Source organism: Callorhinchus milii, unplaced genomic scaffold (assembly GCF_018977255.1).
Source record: "Callorhinchus milii isolate IMCB2004 unplaced genomic scaffold, IMCB_Cmil_1.0 Scaffold87, whole genome shotgun sequence".
Lineage (NCBI taxonomy): Eukaryota > Metazoa > Chordata > Chondrichthyes > Chimaeriformes > Callorhinchidae > Callorhinchus > Callorhinchus milii.
In genome coordinates, this window is record NW_024704828.1 from 46,614 (window position 1) to 73,175 (window position 26,562).

At 46.0% G+C, this 26,562-nt stretch overlaps 1 protein-coding gene across 1 annotated transcript in view; it reads right to left on the minus strand.

The window, feature by feature from the left end:
- LOC103189106 (EVI5-like protein) overlaps positions 1-25,866 on the minus strand; it is a 36,892-nt gene extending 11,026 nt beyond the window's left edge. Inside the window, 15 exon segments of the mRNA XM_042345738.1 lie at positions 2,164-2,292; positions 5,537-5,677; positions 6,933-6,965; positions 8,038-8,091; positions 8,741-8,801; positions 11,609-11,706; positions 13,299-13,388; positions 13,968-14,111; positions 15,662-15,769; positions 15,772-15,789; positions 16,483-16,557; positions 17,118-17,342; positions 18,235-18,424; positions 19,820-20,011; positions 25,804-25,866. Of these exon segments, the coding sequence (XP_042201672.1) occupies positions 2,164-2,292; positions 5,537-5,677; positions 6,933-6,965; positions 8,038-8,091; positions 8,741-8,801; positions 11,609-11,706; positions 13,299-13,388; positions 13,968-14,111; positions 15,662-15,769; positions 15,772-15,789; positions 16,483-16,557; positions 17,118-17,342; positions 18,235-18,424; positions 19,820-19,965 (1,512 nt within the window). The 5' untranslated portion in view covers positions 19,966-20,011; positions 25,804-25,866.
- Positions 25,867-26,562: the final 696 nt, after the last annotated feature.

A 26,562-nucleotide genomic window follows, 5' to 3' on the forward strand; every position in this document is an offset into this window, starting at 1 on the left:
CCCGAGAACATTCTGTAACAAGCGGAGAGGCGAGGCACGGCACTGCCAGAACAACAAGCTTAGGGATGACAAGGACCATCTAAGGATAGATACCAAGATACCAACTTTTTCTTAACCCAATTAATAGCTCAAACTGGTGGGGGGTGGTTGAGGCCTGGATGTTAGAACTCGTTTGATGCTTTGATGGGAAGAAGGTCGGGTGGATAATCTAATACCAACAACAACATGCACTTATCTAGCGCCCTCCACCCAGGATAGCATCTCAGTATCTAATGCCCTCCACCCAGGGCTCTAACCAGTTGTGATGTAAGCTCCCGGTCTGGAAGAGGTCAGAGGACAGAGAGCAGATCAGATGTGCTGGACGGCTGGACGGCCAGCCGGCTGGTCTAGCAAAAGCTGCTGTCGCTCGCGTCTGAACTTTCCGAAAAGGGTGAGATTTGAGCCGACTGAATGAGAGCAAAGACTCTGCTCTGTGATTGCAATCAGTTTGATGTACGGAGCCCGACCCGGACGCAACAAGTGGTTACTGACAGCAGCACCTCACACCAATCTGTACATTGTAAACGTTGTGGCAGGAGAAAAAAAATCTGTCGCCCATGCTACGGTTTCCTGGAGTTTTTACCAGAAATCATGTGTGCATGTCTGCAGTCAGAACAAACCTCCCTTAACCCTTTGCACACTCACAACTCTCTAAAGGGAGTGACCCTGAGAGCAAACAGCAACTCCATATTCAATTGCACTGAGCACTGAGGTCCATGTGAGGGAGGAGAGGAGGGGGATTGAAGGGGTGGACAGCACAGACACTAATGCGTCTTAAAAGCAAAGGTGTCTTATTTTAAACCCTTAAAAAACACAATCACATCCATAACAAGCTCCACACAGCTGTTCACAGCAGAGCTCGCCCACCCCCACACACACCCAGCCTGGCAAAGCGAGACTGCATAACAAAGCACTTTGCAAACTTTGCAACAAGAATACTCGAGCCCCGACTGTACTGCGCTCTCCTTTACATACAGAATATCAGGACAAAAGAGGATTAGTGTTTTGGTTGGACCAGTGCTTCTGGAAAGCCATCGCCTGGCTGAAGAGTATCCAAACAACAACAACAAGATTCCATTTATAAAGCGCCTTTCACGTCAGGAGGACGTCCCAAACCGCTCAGAGCTGCGACACCGGCCTCAAGTCTGAAATCTAACCTTGGGTGAAATATTTGGGAGTTTAACACCACAGCCATTTACCATTCCAGAAATAAAAATGGCCCCTAGTTCAACGTTTGTGGCAACTTCAGAAGAAATTGTGCAATGGGAGATCCAGAACCAGTGACCAGATGATTACTGGGGGGGTGGGGGGAGGAGAAGGCAGGTGGATTGTGATCCAATCCTCTCCTCCTCCCAGCAAAGCAGACTACCTGCAAAGTCCCTCACCAGTTACTATGATTTATTGGATGATTTATTTATTTTGTTAATGAATGTGTTATTTATTTTCAACTTGAAACTTTCTCTATCAAGAGAGGAAGTGATTTCAATGGAGACGGGGCGAGGACTGAGTGTGGTTGTGAATGCTTGCTCCCCAGTCGCACATAGTCACACACAGGCCTAGTTCAGAGAAACTGACATGTCAGTGTTAGTAACACGATGAACCCACAGAATTAAGAATCTGTTAAACCATTTTCCTTTACAAGGCCTGAGATGGGAAAAGCTTTTTAACCATCTAAACTGACTCAGATTCAATACTCCGACATGAATAATAATCTTAGCATTTGACACAGCGCCTTATCACGTCGAGACGTCTCAAAGCACTTCACAGGATATAATGTAAAGTGGAGTGACTGTATGTTTTGCGGGCGAAACGTGGCAGCCAATTGCGCACAGCAGGGTCCCACAAACAGTCATGGATTGAGTGACCACATTATTATTTTGGGGGAGAGGGATTACTACCCCCGGAAAGTGATCCGCCAATCGACAAACAAGCGGGTTCCGCTTCCTGCTGGGTAAACAGAGGCGGGGGTGTGCGTGGAGTAAGGAAACTTGCCCAATTTTTCACCCTGACCTAGCCGGGAATTGAACCCAGTTCTCTCGCTTGAGTACTCTAACCACTGAGCTACAGGACTCCATGACTAGGAAACAGCTGAAAATCCCAGAAATATTCACCGCACTCTCTCACCTTCTCTATTTCCAACACTTTGTCCTGCATCGCTTTGAGCCCAATCAGTGTTTCTGCCTCTTTGAGTCGAGACTGTTCCAGTTCTGTCTTCAGCTGCAGCACAAATTCCTGTGTACAGCGATGATCACACTATGAAACGGAAACAAAATAGATAGATATTCGAGAAGGACAGATTTGCCGGGCAATGGGGAGAGGGTGTGGGAGTGGGATTAATTTGGATAGCTCTTTCAAAGAGCCGGCACGGGCACAATGGGCCGAATGGCCTCCTTCTGTGCTGTATAATTCTATGATTCTTTAGGAAAGGTAAAAACAACTAAACATTTTAGTAAATATTTAAAGGCTTGAAATATGGATACGAGAAACTGTGACACAAGCCATTGATTATTGGCAAATGAAAATCACCAATATTCACCAGGACACAAATGGTCACATGAGATTACATGCACACAGAATCTCCTAATGTACTGATGGCATAATGATAATCATCCCCACATTTGATACAGCGACTTATCACGTCTTCGAGACGTCTCAAAGCGCTTCACAGGATACACTGTAAAGTGTAGTGACTGTGTGTTTTGTGGGATGATCTCTCTGACATGTGCCTGCTCAACAATTGTTCGTCAACGTATGTTGTTGTCTTAACAAGGAAGAAGAGAACAAAACAAGATCCGGTTAGTTTAGGAAGAAGGATTCTTACTTACTGCTTGGTAAACAGAGGTGCGTGCGTGTGTGTGTGTGGAGCAAGGAAACTTGCCCAACGTTTCGCCCTGACCTGACCCACCGGGGAATTGAACCCAGGTCCTCTCACTTGCGACGTGCGGTCTCTAACCACTGAGCTACAGGACTCTATACATGGGAGAGTGGCAGTAGTCACCATAAAGCATGGTAGTGGGTGCAGGATGAAGCTGGAGCAGAAGGCAGACTGACTGTTGGAAACAATGACATGTTTTACTCTCGAGTACAGTTGTCTGAGACACTCACATGTAGGCCAAACTAATTATAGCTATCGGCTGGTTCTCAGCCACTGGAAATGCTGATTGGGAGACATTGGTTCCTATCTGGTAAAGTAATATTCACTGCATCACCTCTGTCCCTTCATATATGTTGTGTGTGTGTGGAAGGGGTGTGGGGGGGAGGGCAGGGGGCGGAGGAAGAGGTTGAGGTAAGAAGCCTGACCACAGACTGCTGACAGGGTAATTAAAGGCACAGGCAGGATTTCCCTCCTCATCAAAATAACATTAATAATAATAATCCTTGCATTCGATACAGCGCCTTATCACGTCGTCGAGACATTCCTTCACAACAAGATACACTGCAAAGTGTAGTGACTGTGTGTTTTGTGTGGCGAAATGCGGCAGCCAATTAATTGCACACAGTAGCGTCCCAGTCATATACGGACACTCCTTATGGAAGTCCTTCTAATTCTGCACTGGGTGAGTGAGGAGAGTCACCTGTTGCAATGACTTGCTGTTCTGTAGGAGTTGGGGTCATGGCAACAGGGACCCAAAGATTTTAGTGACAGGTGGCTGCTGTGGGCAGAGGCTCGTGGGGGTGGGGGTGGGGGATAGGGGAGAGAAACCACTTGTGAGGGGTGAAGCTGTGGTAAACAATATACCAGACACAGCCGGGCTCCGCTGTGCTTTTACCTCCTATTGTTGTTGAGGATCCAATAGGCAAAAAGCAGACAATTCACCCAGATTCAATCCACGGCTGTTTGTGGGGACGTCGCTGGGCGCAATCGGCTGCTCCATTTCGCCCACAAAATACACAGTCAGTCCACTTTACAGTGTATCCTGTGAAGCGCTTTGAGACGTCTCAAAGACGTGATAAGGCACTGTATCAAATAAAGGATTATCATTATTAGGCTGGGTCTCCAACGCTACAACACTCCTTCCATTTTATATGAAGCCCAGCACACTGACATGCCTCAAAGTACTTTTTCTGCCAAAAGATTCACAGCAACACTGCTCTCTCTCTCGCTCTCTCTCTCCACTCTCGCTCTCTCTCTCCTCACCCGATTGAGATAAGAAAAGGGTTTGAATGATTTGACTGATTACAAAGCGAAGCAGCAACACAGATTATAGCTTTGCTAACTTACATTTTTTGACCAAGATAATAAAGTCTGTGTTGCAGTTTTGTTTTAGCAGAAATCTCACGGGCTCCACCCAACCTGACTATATGCTCAATGTGTCATAATGGCCCCCACACACCATAAGCCCTCGCTCCCCTGCCTCCTGAAGGCTTTCACAGCTTGCTTTTTATCAGATAAACTGTCGTTTACGTGAAGGGTTTTACCCAGCTGCCTACAAACCAGGCCGTCTGTATTCAAGTCAACTCCAAGCCGGCAGGGGTTACCAGCAACATGAGGTTGGCAGCTGCTGGGATTGCAATTTCAAAACAGTCTGAAAGGCACTGAGGGGAAGGTAACAGTAGTGGCCACAGCTCGTGTGACATTGTCAAGCAAACCTCTCCCCTCCCGCTGAGGCCTAGTTTATTATTATTATTGTGGGGTGTCAGTCGTGCAGATGAGCTGACATGAGATGTCTGTATGATATATATATCATAATATATAACACTCAATCCACGGCTGTTTGTGGAGATGTCACTGGGCACAATTGGCTGCCGTGTTTCTCCCACAAAATACACAGTCACTACACTTTACAGTGTATCCTGGGAAACGCTTTGAGATGTCTCGAAGACGTGATAAGGCGCTGTGTCAAATGCAAGGATTACATTAACGTATCGCCTTCCAAGCCAGGAAGATGTCCCAAGGCGCTGGACAGTCAGGGATCCACACCCGAGCTGGGGGTTGGGACCAGGAGGGGTTGGAGGGTAGGGTTTGGAGGCGAGGCAGAGGGATGGTGGGATGGAGTTCCAGGGGGTGCTTATAGGGTGCTAACATGCTTAAACTTCTCCATCTGACAGATTGGATCAAATCTCACGGTAGATGGTAGTGAACAGTCGGGAGGAGTTCTGACACCTGTTTAACTAGATCACCGCTCAATGTGTGTGAGCTCTCGTACACAGTTAAACCGTCTGAGAGAGGAACACCTGCCCGGCACATCCCCCCAGAAAGATCTCTACCGATAGCACCCGTTCCTGCACTCCAAGTCAGAGCCACGTTAGCTGGGTTTGTACAGCCAATACAATTCTGGAGGAACCTGAACAAGGACTGCGGATAGTCAGCAGCAGGTTCAGGGCAACGATTGAATTCAGGGGGAAAGCAGGAGAGAGAGAGAGCCCTCTAACTGTTCTAGAGCAAAAACAGTGTTTCTGGAATAAAGATTTGAGTAAAACGAATCCAATAGCAATCAAATCCAATGGTCAGATATTGGGTATTGGCCAGATGAGGATGACCTGACCATGTCCTTACCCTGTTTGCCTGCAGCTCCTGGATGCTGTTCTGCGCCTCCTCTAGTTTCTCGCTGGCCGTGTTGAACTGTTGCCTCGCGACAGCCAACTCCCGTTTGATGACATAGTTGTCCTCGGCCTCCTGGGCCCTCGTCACTTGTCCCTGGAGCAGGTTCACAGGAGAGAGAACTGTTAGAGATAAGGACAAACGTGTGCAGGTCTCTGGGAAGGATCCATTTAATAATCCTGGCTTTTGACACGGCGCCTTATCACGACTTCGAGAGTCTCAAAGCGCTTCACAGGATACACTGTCAAGCGAACTGACTGTATATTTTGTGGGCGAATCGCGGCAGCCAATTGCACACAGCAGCGTCCCACAGACAGCTGTGGATTAAAGAGACCAATTTATTATTATTATTATTATTTTTTAAGGAATAAGCAATCGACCAATCGACTAACAACTGGATTCCTACTTACTGCTGGTAAACAGAGGCGTGTACGTGGTGTAAGGAAACTTGCCCAACGTTTCACCCTGACCTGCCCGGGAGTCGAACCCAGGTCCTCTCGCTTGCAAGGCGAGTGCTCTCACCACTGAGCTACAGGACTCTTTATTGCCACAAACCTACAAACAGGTTTGTCTATTCTCATCTCTCACTGAATGCCTGGTGTTGAATAAAGATCCAGGGATTCCTGCCCTATGCCTACATCAACATCTTTCCCACAAAATACACAGTCACTCCACTTTACGGCATATCCTGTGAAGCACTTTGATACGTCTCGAAGACGTGATAAGGCGCCGTAGCATGTGCAAGGATTATTATTATTTATTATTATGAAACCCAGTTGGTATCAGTGACGTTAGTGAAATAATCTTTGGCGATTGAAAACATTCACCTCACAACCCGACTTCTTTCACACAAACCACACGACCTAAACTAGGCCAAGTCCCAGTTATTTTATTTGTTCCAAATACAAAACTCCTTATCCAGCACTTCGAATGAAAGGCTTCTGCCTCATGCAGCTGACATCCTACCCGGCCTCCACCCTCCCGACCTTCAAACCTTGCATAGTGCCATTCTCTCCCAAATAGGTCACGTCAGTGATAGGAAGACAAGTCAGGTTTATTCAGCTTGGCTCAAATTCTCGCAACAGAAAACACCCAGCAAGCACGCCTCTAGAATGCAGACACTTATAAACAGTGAACTTCAACGAGGAGGATGAGGGGGCAGTGAGATCATGCAGTCGTGTAATGACTAGTTAGAGAGGTTAGACCTGAGGCTTGGGTTACTGTTCTGGTGCTCAGGCAGGGGAACATGCAATATGCAGATGAGAGGTGACTTCAGGCAAGCAATGGATACTGTTCACTTTGGAAGATCAGGTGAATAGGATTTGTCGTGGTGGAAAATGGGATCTCATACCTGGATCAACCTATCTGCCAGGGCAGCACTTTCCTACAGGGGTAATCCAGACACAGGAGAGAGAGAGAGAGGAAGAAGGCAAGTTTCATACAAGGAGCACCGTCACCAACACCGGTATTGTAGCAACAATAAAAAGCCCAATGACAACTGACACACACACACTCACACACATTCACTCACTCAACTCACTCACACACACTCACTCACACAACGACAAGAAATCAGGAGGCAGTTTTTCCACCCAAAGGCTCGCGGAAATCTGTCTCTCTCTCCCTCCCCCCAAAAGGCTGTGGATTATGGCTGGATCCATTTACATTGTCCAGGGTAATTGGTCTTGAGGTACAGATCAGCCATGATCTTACAGAATGTGGAACAGGCTCGAGGAGCTAAATGGCCTCCTCCGGTTACTATGTTTACAAGTTATGAGCGGTTCTAGCAGTAGTGGTAAAACTGGCTTTAAAGTTTCGTGGGTGGGTGACAGGAAGACCCAAACTATCAGTGTCCAATCCACGGTTTTAATTAAATTATCACAGCTGTTAAACACTCCATCTCCCTCTCTCCGTGTAGTACTGTGAAGTGGACCCTTAACACAGAGAGCTGTGAGCAGCACCTGGTCACAATGAGAGCATCTCTAACCACAATGTTAGCCGAGAGAGAAGCACAAACTGACTCTCTACCAACTCCAAACAAACAGATAACAATCACAATTCCTTTCCCCACCACCACACACACAACACTCACCCACACCACACACATCCCCCCAGCCCCCACACCCACCTCACAATCCCCCCTCTCCCCACCCACACACACACACAACAACATCTCGTGGTTTAGAAATTCTGAAGGAGATGCAGCTTTTAAGAAAAGAAGAAAATCAGGTTAATGGGTTAAACGTGTCCGTCCACCGGTGCAGATCAACTCTCTTAAAAACTGAAGAAAAAATACTGCAGGTGCTGGAAATCTGAAATAAAAACAGACGTGGCTGGAACACTCAGCAGGTCAACTATTGCAGCAACTATTGAGAGAGAGAGGAAAGTGGGTTAACATTTCAGTCACAACTCCATCAGACATGTTGCACACGCGCACACACACACACACTCATTACCTTCTCAAGGGTTTCAATCCGCTGTTTCAGGAGGCGATTTTCTGTCCGCAGCCTCTGTTAAACAATAGAGTATTCGGGTTATTCATAATATCTGGAACCCACTAGTGCCTCGCTCTGCTCGGTGCAGGATAACTTCAAGCCAGAATCGCAAACTTTGATGAAAGACAGAGACTGCAATGTGCATTGAACGGGTGGTAGATGTTTGTTAAGTAGACGTTAAAGTAACACGTGAAGTACATTCACCTGTATTATGTGTGTACGTCAGGTGTTTTCTACTAACAATCCACGGCTGTTTGTGGGGACGCTGCTGTGCGCAATTGGCTGCCGTGTTTCACTCACAAAACACACAGTCAATTCACTTTACAGTGTATCCTGTGAAGCGCTTTGAGACGTCTGGAAGACGTGATCAGGCGCTGTATCAAATGCCGGGATTATTATTATTTAACATCAGTGCAGGGGCTATAACAGGGTTTGGCCAATAGCCACCTGTGGCTCGTCAGCAATGTATTTCTGTTGGACAGCACCGATCTCAGTAAGTCTCACGTCCAAACCGTACGTTAGTTAAACTCAGTGGCAGGACATTGGTGGACGAGCGCGGAGAGCAGCATCGCCCTCTGGTGGAGAGATTACGCGGTGCAATCTGTCTGATCTGAGCTTCACTCGTTGGATTCCGGATAACAAACAGTTGATTTGCAAACATTACCTTAATTTCAATCTGTTCCTCCATTTCCTTGTTCTTGATTGTAGTGTATTCCTTTTCAAGCCTGTGGGACGCAATCAGAGTTTGGATCACACGAGGCGTTCTCGAGCAGCGAGTCAGCAAACTGAGCTGAGAACTTCTAAACTAAGCACATCCCAATACAACAACCATTTGCATTGATATGCAGTTCCCCTTCAGCGCCCAGGAGATCTCACAGGGAGGAGGGAGCGAGGGTCCAGGTAGGTTGGCGGTGACAGGAGCCGAGTGGGAGAGGAGAACGGTGGTCTGATTTACATTTAACTGAAGAAAATTAGGGGTTATCCAGGACCTGATGTCTGACAGGCAATCAGTCAGAACGGTGCCAGCCTCGGTTAATAATAAATATATGAACACGGTTTATTTTATATTGAAGACATTGTATCTGAGCCAACTGGGTGCCTCTCACCATCAGCCCAAATTACTATAATAAACCACGGCTTTGATAAAGAGCGTCTATAATCCCGAGCACTTCACAGTAATTACTGTTAATTGTTAACTGGCAACTCTGCGTACGTTTGTAGGCAAACACAGGAGCCAATTAGCACCACAACAATGGCCCACAAATAGTCACCAAGTGAACGAACAATTCTGGAGGATTCTTAAGAGCGTAAGAATTTGCCGGCGAAAGAAGACCAAAGTTCATCCAGTTCGCCTTCCACCCTCCTGGCAGTCGCTTGACCTGCCATGTTCCAAACCATACCCTGTATATTGTTGACCAGGTTATGGGGAGAAATTGCTTTCACTTTTCGAATACTGTCAAAGGTTCTTTCATTCTTTTCAAGAAGCTAAACGGGGCCTTGGTTAAACACTCAGCTGAAACACAGCACCACCGACAATGTGCTGCTTCCTTGATATACATAGAGTCCCTGACCTTGAACTCACAGCCTTCTGACCCAACGCTGATTGATTGAGTTGACTGGAGACTCAAAGAACGATGGGATAACTGATCACAAATGAATACTGGGTGCCTGAAACTGCCAAAGAACATCACCTAATCCCAACACTAACTCTTTCCCAATTCAGATGTTGGAAGTTCCCATCATCAGCGCTGGTCCATGAAGTAGTGTCCACACAAGCTCTCCCAACCTCAGAGAGAATAGGCTTCGCCTGTGTGACATTGCTCAATATTTCAGTGTTTAATCACACATAGGCTCCGGCCTACTCCACATCCCCTTCCTCCCCCACCCATCATTGGCGGCCAGGCCTTCAACCTCTCTGCCCCACCCTCTGGAACTCCATCCCACATTCCCTTCGCCTCACACACTGCCTTGCCTCCTTCCTCTTCTACTGCACATTTGGTCACCTTCCTACACCCACCCTCCCTGCCCTCCCTGACCCCAACTCCCGCTCGGGTCCAAATCCCTGACTGTCCATCCAGCACCTTGGACATCCTCCTGACGTGAAAGGCAGAAGCTGTGTCAATGTAATGCGTTGTTGTTGTTGCTCAGTTACCTTGACAGCTCCTCACGAATATATGGGCAGGCAGGCCGATATCAGCCACGTTACGTTACCCACACCCCAGGCGGCCTGACTGACCCCCATTCTCCGGCCAGCATGTGGCCTGGTGTCAGACACAGCGGACACGACTGTGAGCTGACCACATCTTTTGTCCAGTAAGAATGAATGAGACAGTATTCCCGCACGGTTTAGAAACTCGCAGCTTTTTATTCATTATTAAACTCTGTGCCAGTTTTGTTCAGGATATCAATAAACCATTAATAAATAAATAAAATTAAAACATTCAGCTCCGATTTGTTTTTTTGGGGACTGAAAAGATGTGACTGAGTAACCCTTAACTTGAGAGGGCAGTCACAGTAAGGGCACTGTTAAGATTTCTTCATCTAAAAGAAGCCCCTTCATAACGTTCTGTAGGAGCTACACAAACCACAGACAAGGACAAAGGGATACCAGGAGCAGTCAATCCATTCCCAGGATCTGCCAACAATAAAGGCTTTTCACCATCTACGTAACATCTGCAACTTTGAAATCATTCAGACTTGTAACCGAAGCAGTAAATCTACTGTCCATTGTAAATGCTTCCACACAGTTAGTATTCTACACCAGCCCACTCACTGCTGGCACACGTGGGAATGGAATAAGGCTTCTATTTTGCGCTCCGCTACCCAACAACCCAAACCCAACTCCAACAACCGTGTGTGAATGAGTAATAATAATCCTGGCGTTTTGATACAGCGCCTCAACAGGTCTTTGAGACGTCTCAAGGCGCTTCACAGGATACACTGTAAAGAGTTGTGACTGTATATTTTGTGGGCGAAACGCGGCAGCCAATTGCGCACAACAGCGTCCCCACACACAGTCGTGGATTGAGTGACCAAATCACTGTATTATTATTTACCAGAAAGGGCTGTGAAAGAGAATCTACCCCATCATGGAGCAAAGCACGGACAATAAGAAATGGCTTTCACTTAATGCAACCTCCTGGAAGTGTCACCTGCTCCTTTATCTCCTGTGTACAGGACTTGAAGCATAAAACCAGCCTCCCTTTGATCTTCATGTTCAATTTCTCTGGGTTTATTGACCTGCCAGCGTGCAGCAGTAAGTAATCAGTGAACTAAGCTACTGTTCAGCTGCACAGTGTGTTAAGCCATAATTGGACATTCTGGTGTAATGGGAAGAATTTGCTGGGAATGACTGGCCAGCAAGAGTGGCTGTACATGGTACTGGTCCTCTGGACTCCTGTAGCTCAGTGGTTAGAGCACTCGCCTCGCAGCAAGAGACCTGGATTCAATACCCGTCAGGCGACATGTTGGGCAAGTTTCCTTACTCCACACACATGCCTTATTATTATTATTATTATATTATGGTACTCACTTCCTCATTCTCTTCGGGTTGTACTTGACCTGATAAGCTCTCAGGATCAGTTTGTCAGGACAGCTGTCAAATTGCTGCGGGATCACCTTCTGAAAGTGCTGTAAAAGGGAGAGACGCACAAAAAAGACATCAAAGTCACTTTCCTCTTGCAGTCTGGAATGCAGACAACACGCAAGTGTCCATAGGGACTTTTCAAACTAAATAGGGCTTTAATGATCTGAAAATAAATCACAGCCTCGCTTGAGATAAACTATTATGACGGGGATCAGGAGAAAAGCTGTTCAAGAAGTAGATATTAGAATCATAGAATATTACAGTACAGAAGGCCATTCGGCCCATCGTATCTGTGCTGCTTTTTGAAAAGAGCTTCCAAATCAACCCCACTCCCCCGCTCTCTCCCCATAGCTCTGATCAACCCCACTCCCCCGCTCTCTCCCCATAGCTCTGATCAACCCCACTCCCCCGCTCTCTCCCCATAGCCCTGATCAACCCCACTCCCCCGCTCTCTCCTCATCGCCCTGGAATCTTGTCCTCCCCAAATAATTATCTACTTATCTCTTAAAAGTTGTTATCGAATCGGCTTCTACCAGACTTTCAGGCGATGTATTCCAGAGCTTTAGCCCAGGGAGGGTTAAGGACGTTTCAAGGCTGCAATAATCTCACGGGCTAATTTGCATTTATATAGCGTTCTTCACATCAAATCAAAGTCTGAGGATTTTACAAAATATAATTGACGGGTGCCGAAATTTAATGTTCCAAGAACACCCCAGAGATGAGCAAACCGTGGTGATCAACATGATGGAAGCCCTCCGTGTCTCTGCCATGTTAGTAACAGATCTGGTGACGTCATCTAGAATCTAAGCGAGACTGTCAGGCCAGTCTTTGATCGTGCATAAGGTCACCTGCCCCCTCCCTCTTACATCCTGGCTCGGCTTCAGACTCCGCTAGTGTCAAGCTCTCCGGGACACTGCCCCGCGTGAAGGATGCTGTATAAATGCAAGTTGTTGTTGTTGTTGACGCTTTGTAAATGCAAGTTGTTGTTGCAGGCAACAAAGTCAAACACAAAATTGATTTAAAAACTCAACACAAGGAAAAAGTCTTATCAAAAATTTAAAACCTGCATCTTGGCTGACAGCCAGGGCTACACCAAGGTACAAAACTGATTCATCTGTGTTTAAGAAAACGTGTTCCTTAAATTCAGATCTTTCCACTTAAAACACATCAATTTCCTCTCTCCATAGACGCTGCCTGACCTGCTGAGTGTTCCCAGCGACCTCTGTTTTTATTACAGGTCAAGGGAAAGTGACCTGAGAGGCTGAGGTCTCTGTGTAACTTGCTATGGAGTGACCCACTGACTGAGTTTGTTTTCAAGAGCATTTTTTTCCACTGCCAAAATCTGACATGTAACTTTGAGGGAATGAACAGGAGACACAGGAACGAACTTCCATTCAAGGTCTCCTGAATAGTTATCAGTGCAGATAGACCAGATCTCGAGAATAGATTTGAGTTTCATTCTATAAAGAATTTTGCTGAGTAGGACATTAAGAATTAATCACATCTGCAAAAACAGCTCCTATCCCTTTCCTCAATACACTGGTGAACTAAAGCCATCGGGTCATTAATAATTGACACAGCGACAAATAACAGCTGCCACACTGTGTGCTGGTAACTCTGAGAGGGTTATTTTTACCTGAGACATTCCCTCCATGTCAAGTTGTACAAGTTCCGCTTGGTTGAACTGAAGAATAGAGATTCCGATACGAAATACAATTTCCAAACCCTGTCGACACGAAGAGAATTTTCAGGTGTTGGGTAATTCCAACATAGAGGAGATGCCGAGTAAATATGGGAACTGTGGAAACCGCTTGCCAATTGCGCACAGTAGTGGCACGCAAACACTTGACTGGAGTGTCAGGGTAGACTACATGAGGTCCAAGTCCCAACTTGGGGCATGAACCCATGACTCAGACGTTAGAGCGCTACCACTGAGGCCATTTGTGAAGTCCAGATGTCAATGAGTTGTTAGTGATCCCCACAGGGATTCCTGTCATTCCGAATCTTAGGAACTGGCGTACAGCAGGATCAAGAATTGACTGTTAACTGTTGGCAAATTGTAGAGTTCTGTAGTGTCGTGTAATGTGGTCACTCAATCCACGACTGTTTATGGGACGCTGCTGTGCGCAATTAGCTGCCGAATTCCACCCACAAAATATACAGTCACTTCACTTTGCAGTGCATCCTGTGAAGAGCTTTGAGACGTCTCGAAGACGTGATGAGGCGTTGTATTAAATGCCAGGATTATTATTATTATTTATTATTATATGGTCTGTGCTAATCAACATCACCCCCCATATCTTACCTCATACATAAATATGTCAACTATTCTCGTAGCGAGCGGCAGGGAAAAGGTGGTCAGAAAAATAGTCAGGAACCAGGAGGAGGCGTACATCGAGGTGTGGAAGCTCTGGGACCGAAAGTGCACATTCAGTTCAGGCAACTGTTCCTGAGAGAAAAAAGAAATACATCACTTGCAAATCACTAATTATCAGAGTGAGAGAATTGGCACAGCACAGCTGCAGCCACAAACCTGTCTGGTACACGACGAGAAAAATATATATCAATATAGCTCTTTATTTTAAAATGGCCTCATTACTACGGTAGTGCTGTCTCTCTCTCTGTCTCTCTCTCTCTGTCTCTGTCAGGGATGGATGCCAAAAAACAGCCCCAAGGAGATTTTTGCTCTTATGTTTTCCTGTTTCATAACCTACCTCCAAAAGGCTAAATCAAGTGCTGTGAGACACCACCCCGCATGGAGGGCGCTGTAAAGTGCAAACTGCTGCTGCTGTTGTTGTTGTAGCTGGCACCCTTGGGCAGAGATGATATGTGGATTGGTGTGATGTTTCTGGAGCCCTCTGTCTAGACTGTGCAGCGGGCTACAGAAATAGGCGATTGATTCCCATTTCACTCACGTCGATTTAGCCTTTTGAAAGCAGTTTATGAAACAGGAAAACATAAGAGCAAAAACCTCCTGGTGGAAGCTGTTTTTGGCATCCATCCCTGCGAGAGAGAAAGAGAGAGCAGAACTCTCTGCCTTGTTCAGGATCACATGCCTCTGCTCTTCCTGCTTTGCTAAACGAGAACCTTCTCCAGCTCAATCCTTCAGGGAATAAATGTCAACTTCCTTGCTAAGATCAACCTGCTGCAAAATTAATGGTGCTGGAGTTTTTTTTGAGACCAGAGCAGTCACTCCACACCCTCAATCTTTAATTATCCCCAACATCGTACAGAAAGCAAGACTTAATAGTTTTGCATCCGTCTACATAACAGGGTCCTTCCAGAGACAGTAACTGGAACAGCTGTATCTGCTGGGAAATAGTGGGAAACTGTTGGAGAAGGTATACAAGAGCACGTTCCAAAAGTCTCATCGTTTTATTATTGATCTGTATTGCCTTGAGTTTAGAAAGTTGAGGGGTGATCTGATTGAGGTGTTTGCAATAATAAAGGGATTCAATAGGGTAGCTACAGAGAAACTGTTTCCTCTGGTTGGGGGTGGGGGAATCCAGAACAGGGGCAGGGGGGCATCACCTTAAAATTAGAGCCAGGACATTTATAACAACAACAACAAAATTGCATTTATAGAACGCCTTTCACTTCGGGAGGACGTCCCAAGGCGCTGGACAGTCAGGGGTCAGGATTTAGGAGTGAAATCAGGAGGCAGTTTTTCCACACAAAGGCTCGCGAAAATCGGTCTCTCTCCCTCCCCCAAAAGGCCGTGGATTGTGGCTGGATCCATTCATATTATCCAGACTGAGGTATTTAGATGTTTGTGAGGTCAGGGGATCGAGGGATACGGGGCAAAGGCGGGTAAATGGAGTTGAGGCACAGATCAGCCATGATCTTATAGAATAGAATGGCGGAACAGGCTCGAGGGGAGAAGTTCCTTTATTATTTTAAAAATAGGCCATTTTGTTCCCTTCAGCAGGAGTCAGTCAGCCAGCCAGCCAGACAGACAGACAGACAGACAGAGAGACAGAGAGACAGACAGACAGATACCTGTATCAAGTATTCAAACTGGTAAATACAGAGTCCCAGCTCTGCCATGCTGGGTTTGAAGAGCTCCCTCAGTCTGTACTCCTGCATCAAACGGACAAACACAACAAAAAGGCCTCTTCCTCCGGCATCTGTGAAGTGGAAGAACAAGAATAATCGTAGCATTTGAAGACGTAACTCAATGCTAAGGATCTAAGAAACCGCCTCGATAGAGAACTACAGGCCCTTTCATTTAAATTAAAACACACTCAGGCAAGTTAAAAATGATTGAATGGTCTTTTAAAATGGATCTCATATAATGCATTGAAAAGAAAAAAAAGACAAGAACAAACATCCAATTCCCCTCATCTAATTTATCCTTTCTCGAGCCATAAATAATTGCTGAGTTGCTTCCAAACCCATCAATATCTGAACGTTCCCTTTCCTCCCCCTTTGCGCTCTGTGCTGTTTTATTTTTTTAACAAAAACGAGAATGCCTACACTTATCCAGACTCGGCTGCCAACCTTGTCCAAGTCTCACCCCCCACCCCCCCCCACTCCAAACCCCTGGTACATCAGTCTTCTCCGCTCCACCACTGGTGGCTGTGCCTTCAGCCACTTCACTACACCCCAAAACTCTGTCTCTCTCTCCCTCAATCCCTCCGCCTCGCCCCCTCCCTCCCCACCATAAGACCTTCCTTTTTGATTGTGCTTACGGCCATCTCCCCACCCCCTCTCTCCCCCCTGGCTTGGGGTCAGACTCCGCCACTGTCAAGCGCTGTTGTTGTTGTGGTGGTCACAGTGAGATGGATAGTTCTGATGCTGATGGATTGCTGAAGACTGACCTGCATCAGTAGGAGCCCCACAATAAAAGCACTGCCTTGGCAATATCCCACTTCACGATCAACCAGAGAGTAGGCCTGCAAAACAGTCAGTGAGAATAAAACAATCCTTACACCTCGTAAAGCTCCTTTCTTGCTAGGACCGAGTCTCAAATCTCTGCACAGCAACGTCCCACAAACAGCCTTGAAGTGAATGACCAATTTTATTTATCATAATAATAGTCCTGGCATTTGGTACAGCGCTTTATCACTCCTTTGAGACCTCTCAAAGCGCTTCACAGGATACACTATAAAGTGAATTGACTGTGTGTTTTGAGGGCAAAACGTGGCAACCAATTGCGCACAGTGGAGTCCCACAAACAGTTGTGGATTGAATCGACCAATTTATTATTATTATTATTTTTTTGATGGAATTATTGGAGGCATTATTGGCCAAAACACCAGGGAGAAACAACATTCTCTTTCCAAACAGGTTGTGTCTCATCTGAAGTACAGCACCTGCAACATCTAGCACTGCAGTTTTGTGAAGTGCTTTAATATTTCTTTCCTGATGTGAAAGGCACTAAATAAATGTAATGTGCCGCTGTTGCTCACAGGACATCAATGGCATATTGTAAGTACACATTTCAGTCACTTACCTTCATGACGTTAAATAAGACCTCCTGTCCTAGGCTGTCCTGTCCTTTAAAGAAATCGTGCTCAGGGTAAGTGCGTGCAATGTCCCTCCGGATCAGCTTCTCACACGGAGAAGTCATCTTCAGCAGCTCTGAGTACTGATTCTTCACTGGCAGGTCTGTAGCATTGCATAGCAACTGCCAGACAATTCCCCGGAAATGATGTGGGATTCCTTTCCGAATGAGCTCCTGAAAAGAGGATAAATGTATCTTCATTTTATAATAATAATAATCCTTGCATTTGATACAGCACCTTATCACGTCTTCGTGACATCTCAAAGCGCTTCACGGGATACGCTGTAAAGTGTAGTGACTGTATAGGCAAACCCAGTAGCCATTTGCAGACGACCACGTCCTACAAACAGCCATGAAGTGATTGACCAATTTGATTTGGACAATTGATCCGTTCGATTCTCCATCCTTCTCCTCTATTCTCCATCCTTCTCTTCAACCGAGCCTTCAGCTCCCCTCTCGACTCTCTAACCCCTCCTCGCTCCCTCCCTTCCCTCCCCTCACCCTGACCAGTTCCCCCCTGCTTGGGTCCCGACCCAACTGTCCAGCGCCTTGGGACGTCCTCCCGACGTGAAAGGCGCTCTATAAATGCAATCTTGTTGTTGTTGTATTCCTTCAATCTACTCCTACCCCACTACACTGCTTGCCCCATGCCTCTGGAATTGCCTCTTCTCAGGATACACTGTAAAGTGTAGTGACTGTGTGTTTTGTGGGCGAAACCCGACAGCCAACTGCGCACAGCAGCGTCCCATAAACAGTCATGGATTGAGTGACCAAATTATTATTATTTAATTTATTTTGAAGGGATTATTAACCCCGGAAAAGCGATCCACCAATTGGCTAACAACCGGGTTCCTACTTACTGTTGGGTAAACAGAGGCGTGTGTGTGTGTGTGGAGTAAGGAAACTTGTTCAAGGTATTGCCTGCCAAGGAATCGAACCCAGTTCCTCTCGCTTGCGAGGCAATTGCTCTAACCACTGAGCTACAGGACATATAAATGCAAGTTGTTGTTGTTGTTGAACTGCCCCCATTTTGAGAATGATGGGACGATATCTTGTTTTGTCTCACCCGCAGCAGTTTCTCTTTCTTTTTACGCACTTCCTCCCATTCGTTGATCAGCCTTCCCCATAGGATCCACGTGTCCTCTTCTAACTGGCTTAGGTTACTTGAAGCCGAGGAGCTGGACACCAGTGAGGATCCGCTGTTCCTCCGGGAACCATTCACAGACCGCAGCAGTTTGCTGTCAGCCTCTAGCAACCTACATGTTAAAGAGAAGCTGTTGAATATTGCGTTTCACACGTGTGATGCCATGTGTTAATTGAAAAACCTTCACTTCACTCAACAGTTATTTTCTTGCAAAAGAGCTTGCATTTTAAAAATCACACGTTACCAGGTGGAAAGCACTTTTACATGAATTACTCTCAAGTGCAGTGAATATTTTTGTCTTCAAATGCGGCAAAATAAGATCACAAGCGGTCATGAGGTGAACAATTAACTGTGGGGTCGGTTATAATAATAAATTATTTAATAATCCCGTAGATAAAATTGATCATTCACTTCATGGCTGTTTGTGGGACACTGCTGTGCGCAAATTAGTTGCAGCGTTTTCCTACTAATACATATTCGTTACACTTTACAGTGAATTCTGTGAAGTGTTTCAAGATGTCTGGATAAAGAGATAAAGTGATATAAGAAATGGAAGGATTTATAACAATCCCTACATTATGCAATGAAACATTACTTGACTTCTGTCACCAGAGGCCTCCAGTGAGCTGTGCATATATATATATACACACACACACCCACAACACACACACATCACACCCACAACACCCACATCACACACTCACACACAAACACATCACACACCCACACACATACACACCATACACCCACACACATACACACACAACACTCACAAATCACACCCACCCACCCACCCACACATCACACACAACACAGACAACCACACCCACCTACACATCACACCCACCCACACACAACACAAACACCAACCCACACACACAACCCCAACACCCCCACTCAGTTGATAGAGCGTTTCCTTATTAATCCATTGTCAGCTGTACTGTCCTTTGAATGAAACATTTGAGTGAGTTGCAGAGTTCTGAATAATCTGCAGAGATTATTGTTGATATTATTGTTAATATTATTGTGCAGAGAGAGAGAAAGAGAGAAAAAGAGAAGCAACACAGAAAGCAGTGAGCGGGGTAAGCTATAATAAAGCAGTTTTCTTGTGTTGTGTAGTCCTGTAGCTCATTGGTCAGAGCACTCTCCTCGCAAGCGAGAGGACCTGGGTTCGATTCCTGGCCGGGTAGGGTGAAATGTTGGGCCAGTTTGCTTAATCCACACCCCTCTTTTTACCGGCAGTAAGTAGGAACCCGGTCGTTAGTCGATTGGCGGATTGCTTTTCCGGAGGTAATAATCCATTCAAAACAATAAATTAAAAAATAATAATAATCTGGTCACTCAATCCACGACTGTTTGTGCGACGCTGCCGTGCGCAATTGGTTGCCTCCTTTTGCCCCAAAAATTCACTTTACAGTATATCCTGTGAGACGTCTCGAAGACGTGATAAGACGCTGTATCAAATGCAAGCATTATTATTATTATTACTTATTATTTGTGCCTTCACCTGTTCTGCTCCTCGAGCTTTGCCAGAAGCTCTAGTTCATCAGCACTGAGGTTATCAGAAGAGGAGGAGTTGGGGCTGACTGCAGGACTGGCCATGGGGCTGACTGCAGGGCTGGCCATGGGGCTGTGGTCTGGAAGGCTCTTCATCCATCAGAAGGAAAAGCACTGCACTGCCGGAGAGCGTTTATATTATCTACGAGATAAAAGAGGAAAGAAGAGAAAGTTAAAACTGATACATAATCCTTGCATTTGATATAGCGCCTGATCAAGGCATCAGGATTTCCTAAAGTCCTTCACAGAAGTTGCTGTAAAGTGCAGTGGATGGATTGCGAGGTGATTGCAGTAATCAATTTTTAACTTCTACTTGCTCGGTTGCTTCACTCGCCTTCCTGTACTTTCTTCTAACTTTCTGAAAGTTATCTCGATTACTTCTGGTCGGTTATCCATAGAAAGAGATTTCTCATTCCAGGTGGTTACTGTCTTATCGGTCTGTTCAGACCTAGCCACTGAAACCTGCAAGTAACACTCCTCGACCGTTGTCAGGGTGTTTCTGACAAGTGTTCAGGATTATTCGACAAAACAAGCAATCTGGTGATTCAATCAGTGATTCAAGAAAGATGGTTGATAATTGATAAGTAGAAATATTAAAGAATGTGGTGAGGAGGCATTAGGGGAGATCAGTGTATGTGGGCTATGAATGGTCTGTACATTCCTCCCCAAACCCACCTTATAACCTTTCTGGGACCCAAATGACAATAAATGGGAAAAATACCTCCCTGTATTACACATTTGTTTGTTCATTCAAAAACAAACGGAAGCTGTTATTTCCACCCTGTACTTTTCTTTTGGTTTCATGCTCGTCTGTCTCAACATTAAAAACAAAAGTGTTCTCTTTAAATGCTCCATTTTGTTTGGAAAATTCTGTAATTTGCCAACAATAATTTGGCACAAATCTACCTTAAATGTCAAGCTCTCAAGATGAAGAATTTAAACGGAACCATTTTACCCATAATCTTCAAACCAGCTGATCAGTAACAACCACACATGACACTGACACAGCGCCTTTCACGTAGGGAGGACATCCCAAGGTGCTGGACAGTCAGGGATTTGGACCCGAGATGGGGGTTGGGATCGGGGGGGTGTGGAGGGCAGGGAGGGTAGAGGGAGGCAGGTGACCGAAGGCGCGGTTGAAGAGGAGGGTCTTGAGACGGGCCTTGAAGGAGGCAAGAGAGGGAACGAGGTGAAGGGAATGTGGGATGGAGAGGCTGAAGGTCTGACCTCTGAGTCTCTTTGCTGAAGTGAATCCTTATTCACTTAACAAAAGGCCGTTATTAAGGTATTACTCAGATTTTGCCTGTGATTTATCTCTAACAGTACGTGTATTGTAGTCTGTGCTCGCTGTACACAAACTCTTCAGGGCCAGATGGATATCTAAAAGCACTGTTGGTAACTGAGGATATTGTAGGCTAGGAAACGATTACAGTTGTTTTGTTTGTGTAAATTAATAAATAAAGAATTTGAACGGCCAAAGTTGCCAATGGATGAATACTCTGCGGCCAGCCTAAATGTTGTAACTCTCCTTCAGAATATGAAAACCACCTTAAATACTGAGCAATGGCATGCTAATAAAAATAACGTTAATAATTTGATCACTTGGTGCACGACTGTTGTGGGACACCGCTGGGCACGGTTGGCTGCGGCGTATCGCCCACAAAATATAAAGCCACTACACTTTTACAGTATATTCTGTGAAGCGTTTTGAGACGTCTCGAAGACACGATAAGGCGGTGAGTCAAATGGGTTTATTATTCATTATTAAGCTATTACCTGGTTCAGAAATGGGGGTTTTGATGGCACAGCTGTTTATAGAGATCTTTAATGTCAACTTAAACAGGCAGACAGCTCCTCTGATAATATAACATATGCCCCAGCACTGCCCTGGTGTGTTAGGACTTGGCGTGCAAGTTCCAAGTCTTGACTTGGGGCTTGAACCCACAACCTGACTCCGAGACAAGTGTCACCAACTGAGCCAGGATGACACACCTTACACACCCGAAACAATTATAATAATAATAATCCTGGCATTTGATACAGCGCCTTATCACATCGTTGAGACGTCAAAGCGCTTCACAGGATACACTGTAAAGTGGAGTGACTGTGTATTTTGTGGGCGAAACGCAGCAGCTAATTCTACACAGCCTTATTAACTGTGTGGTTTTTGAACTCGTGCCAAGTATTTGGTCATTTCGGGCGGCGATGTTTACAGGATTACTAAAATAATCTCACACAACTGGAAAATACCCTCTGTGCACAAAGTATGAAGCTGAGTCAAGCCATTAAATCCAATGAAGTGTTTAGTTTATTGGCATAACAAGCTGCTGATGGTAGGGTAAGCATAAGGAGGCATTGTTTGTTTCAACATCAGTTTATGACATTGAATGGAAACTTCTTTCCTCTGTGGATTCCAAATGAGATAAATTGCACATTCAAGAGCAGTCCTATTCTAAGGAAATAAAACAGCGGTTGCATTCAACAACCATACTGCAATGATTAAATGGAGGTCAAGTTCATCTAAATTTGTTTGTGAGACATTGCTATGCTGCCGTGTTTCTCCCACAAAATATACAGTCACTACACTTTACATTATTCTGTGAAGCGCTTTGAGACGTCTCGAAGACATGATAAGACGCTATATCAAATGCAAGGATAATTATTATTATTATTATTAGGGATCGCTTTATCTGTTGTCTTTGGGATCTGAATACTCTGGATCTCCTCTGTGCCTTCTTTTCTCTAGTATGAATATTCTTGCTCGCTGTGGCCTCTCCTCATAACTCGGGTGAAGAATTTCAACCAAATTGTCTTTGCTCCCTTCCCAAAGTGAACATGGCGGTTCTGTAACAGAGCGACCAGATTTGTGCACAATCCTAACAGGCAGTGGACAGAGCCACGCTCTTTATCACACAAGTGAAGTGTCAATCCTATGGTACATGGTCGAACCCTTTAGCTGTGCAACCCCAGATCTTGTTTGCTCCACTTTCTGCCACTCAGGCTGTGCTGATGGTTTTGTTAATCTATTCAATTGTGTTGTTCCCTATAGATGATTGCCGTTTAACTCGATTTCACAATTATGTTCTGAGGAGTCGATAGGAAGATGGACAAAGGCACTATAGTTCAGTCCCAATGTAGTGTTTTGTGGTTTGTATTGGAACTAACTGGATATGTGTGGGCTTTAATCGCTTGCCCCTGACTAATGCTCTTGATTTCATACACTCCATTCCAATGCCATTCCTCTCCTCCGCACCCGATTTAAACCCGAGTATATCCTTGAGCCTTACAAATGGATCGAACCGCCATCTATAGCCCTGCCACAAACAGCCTGTATCATTGAACACTTCTCGGAGCAAATAGAATTAAAGGAATTTAGCTGGCTGTGACCTTAAACATCTTTATTCACCCTGAGGAAGATCGAATACATTAAGATTGTCACACCAAGGGCCTTCAGTCTGTGCTGGTACATTGTTCTGTAAGATATGTTCACATAGAGACATTTAAATGAAAGGCTTGTGTCGCAAACCAGACCCATGTTTCCCACATTCCTGCCAGGTGAGTATGTGCATACACCACATCCAGTCTTTATACAGACACCCAGAGACTCTCAGATGCCTGCTCACACTGCCGGTCAGCCATCCGTTCCATTTCAGTCAATTACATGCACAGGCAGAGAAAAAACAGTTGGATAGAGACTGCAAACAGAAAATGATGCTAACAGTATTTAACAGCGCAATTTCCCATACTCTTATGCTCGTCTGGATCAGAGTCAAACACAGCTACAAAAAGATGCACAGAATATTTCACAATCCCACACACTTTGACCATTTAACCAGTACATTCAGTTGTAAATTAAAATACATTTTTCAACCCTTTTGATAATCTGTGCTGAGGCATTCAGGCAGGTGGGGCACTGGTAGCCAGATGCTGAGCATCTCCCCTCTCTTTGCAGACACCTGCACTCTGCACTCTCTCTCTCTCTCGCTCTCTCTCGCGCTCTAGCCAAACAAAGGACTGGCTAATCAAGAGGAATCCATGAACCGAGTGAGTGGGTAGAGCCAAGAGGTTTTCCAGATCAATTGACAATATTGATAGTATGGCGATGTAATCTGCCCAAACAGAGAACAATAGGAGTATCAGTGAGTGACAATATTTCCTCTGTGGGCGAGGCAGGTTTCTCAGACTCAGCACCTATTTTCTCACGCTGCTGAAATTCCGTCACAGCATCACAATTCACTGCTCAGACTTATTCCTACTTACTTACGCCAACCTGCTCCCCTGCCACCTAAAAGGGCCAGATTTCCCAACCCCCACCCCTGACCTACAACCACCCACCATATACATAAACCCTGAAATGTTCGCACAACGTTCAGTCAACAGGAAACACCCCAACTAAAATTAATACAATCCAGTCGCGTAACAACAAAAAATGCACCTTGTTAAAAAATCTCTCTACACGCTGACGCTATCATTTCCACCACAAATATGGTTTTCCCCCTCCCCCATCTGTTTAGCGGGTATAAAAATGCTCGCCCGAAACGTTTTCTCGCTTTTTCTCTCTCTCTCTCGGATCAATTGTTTCACTTTCACCAAATGGAGTCTCAGCATTGATAGTATATACATAACAGGTAAGAAAAAAAAACCATTGAATACTAATAATTCGGTCACTTCAATCCACGACTGTTTGTGGAACATCGCTCTGCGGAATTGGCTGCCGCGTTTCGCCCGAAACAATACACAGCCAATTCACTGTACGGCGTGTCCTGTCAAGCGCTTTGAGACGCCTCGAAGACCTGATAAGGCCCTATATCAAGCACAAGGTTTATTATTATTATTAATAAGAACAGACAGATCCTGCTCGCATTACTTTATAAGAACCCAGAATTCTTCCACGATTGTTTTTGACCAGAATGACAAGACACTGAATTCCAAAACACCCCCAAAAACAAGCCACAGAAAAGTATGTGTAATGCTAATAAGAATCATTTGCATAAATATGTATTACCCACCGGTAACATTTACATGTGCACAGGGAGTCAAATCAATAAGAGTAAAATCAAATCTAGGGACAGTATCAGGAGAGTCAGCATCTCACCTCAGCCCACACACTGACCCACATACTGACCCACACACTGACCCACATACTGACCCGCACACTGGCTCACACACTTGTCGACAACAATAACAACAACAACTTGCATTTATATAGCGCCCCTCACGCAGGGTAGTGTCCCAGAGCGCTTACACACACCCACACACTGACCCCCACACACTGAATCCCCACACTAACACACACACAGACAGACTCACACACACACTGATTGATACGCAGACAGACACACACACACACACTGACAGACACAGACAGACACACACACACACTGACAGACACTCACTGACAGACACACTGACAGACACACACACACACTGACACACACACACTGACACACATACACACACTGACAGACACACACTGACACACACACACACTGACACACACACACACACTGACACACACACACACACTGGCACACACACACTGACACACATACACACACACACTGACACACACTGACACACTGACAGACCCACACACACTGACACACACACTGACACACACACACAACTGACACACACACACACACTGACACACACTGACACACACACACTGACACACTGACTGACACACACACACTGACACACGCACTGACACACTCACTGACAGACCCACACTCACTGACACACACTGACACCGACACACAGACAGATACCCAAACACAGACCCCCCGCACCCCAGAGCCCGGCACCGCCTCACTCTGCCCCGTGCGGCCTGTGGGGGTCGGGGGGGTCTGCGGGCGGGGGGTCGGGGCTGAGGCCTACCCCGTTGCCAGGCGCACCCGGTCCATAGCAACGGCCGCCGCGATCGCTCCTCACCTGCCGCCGCCGCCTCCGCCATTCCTGTCCCGGTCCCGCGGGCCGCCGCCCACCCCAATGGCCGCTCCGCCAATCACCAGCCGCCGTCCCCTCGCCTGACTGACAGGCCGCTCAGCCAATCAAAGTCACCGCCCACCTAAGTGGCCGTTCGACCAATCACCAGCCGCCGCCCCTCTGCTGATTGACAGGCCGCACCGCCAATCACCAGTCGCCGCCCACTCCAACGGCCGTTCCGCTAATCACCGACCAGCCGATGCCGACACCTGCCTTACCCTCTGATTGACAGCCCGCTCCACCAGTCACCATCCACCGCCCCCACTGCTGATTGACAGGCCGCTTCGCCAATCACTAATCGCCGCCCAGCCCAAAGGCCGCTCCGCCAATCACCAGCCAGCCAATGCCAAAGCCCCGCCTTACCCTCTGATTGACAGCCCTCCGCCAATCACCGGAGCGTTTCCTCGAACCAATCGGAACACCAGCAGAGCGCCTGTCCATCACAAGGGAGGGGCTTGCACCGGCAGCCAATCAGAGGTGGGTCAGCGCCCGGTGGGCGGTTCCTGCTGCTGCTCTCAATCCATCACAACCTGATTATTGTAATAATTATAATCAATAACAATAATAATCAATAATAACGATAATAGTAATAATAACAACAATAATAACAATGATAACAACAATAATAACAACAACAATAACAATGGTAACAACAATAACAAGAACACGAACAATAATAACAATAATAGTAATAATAATAACAAT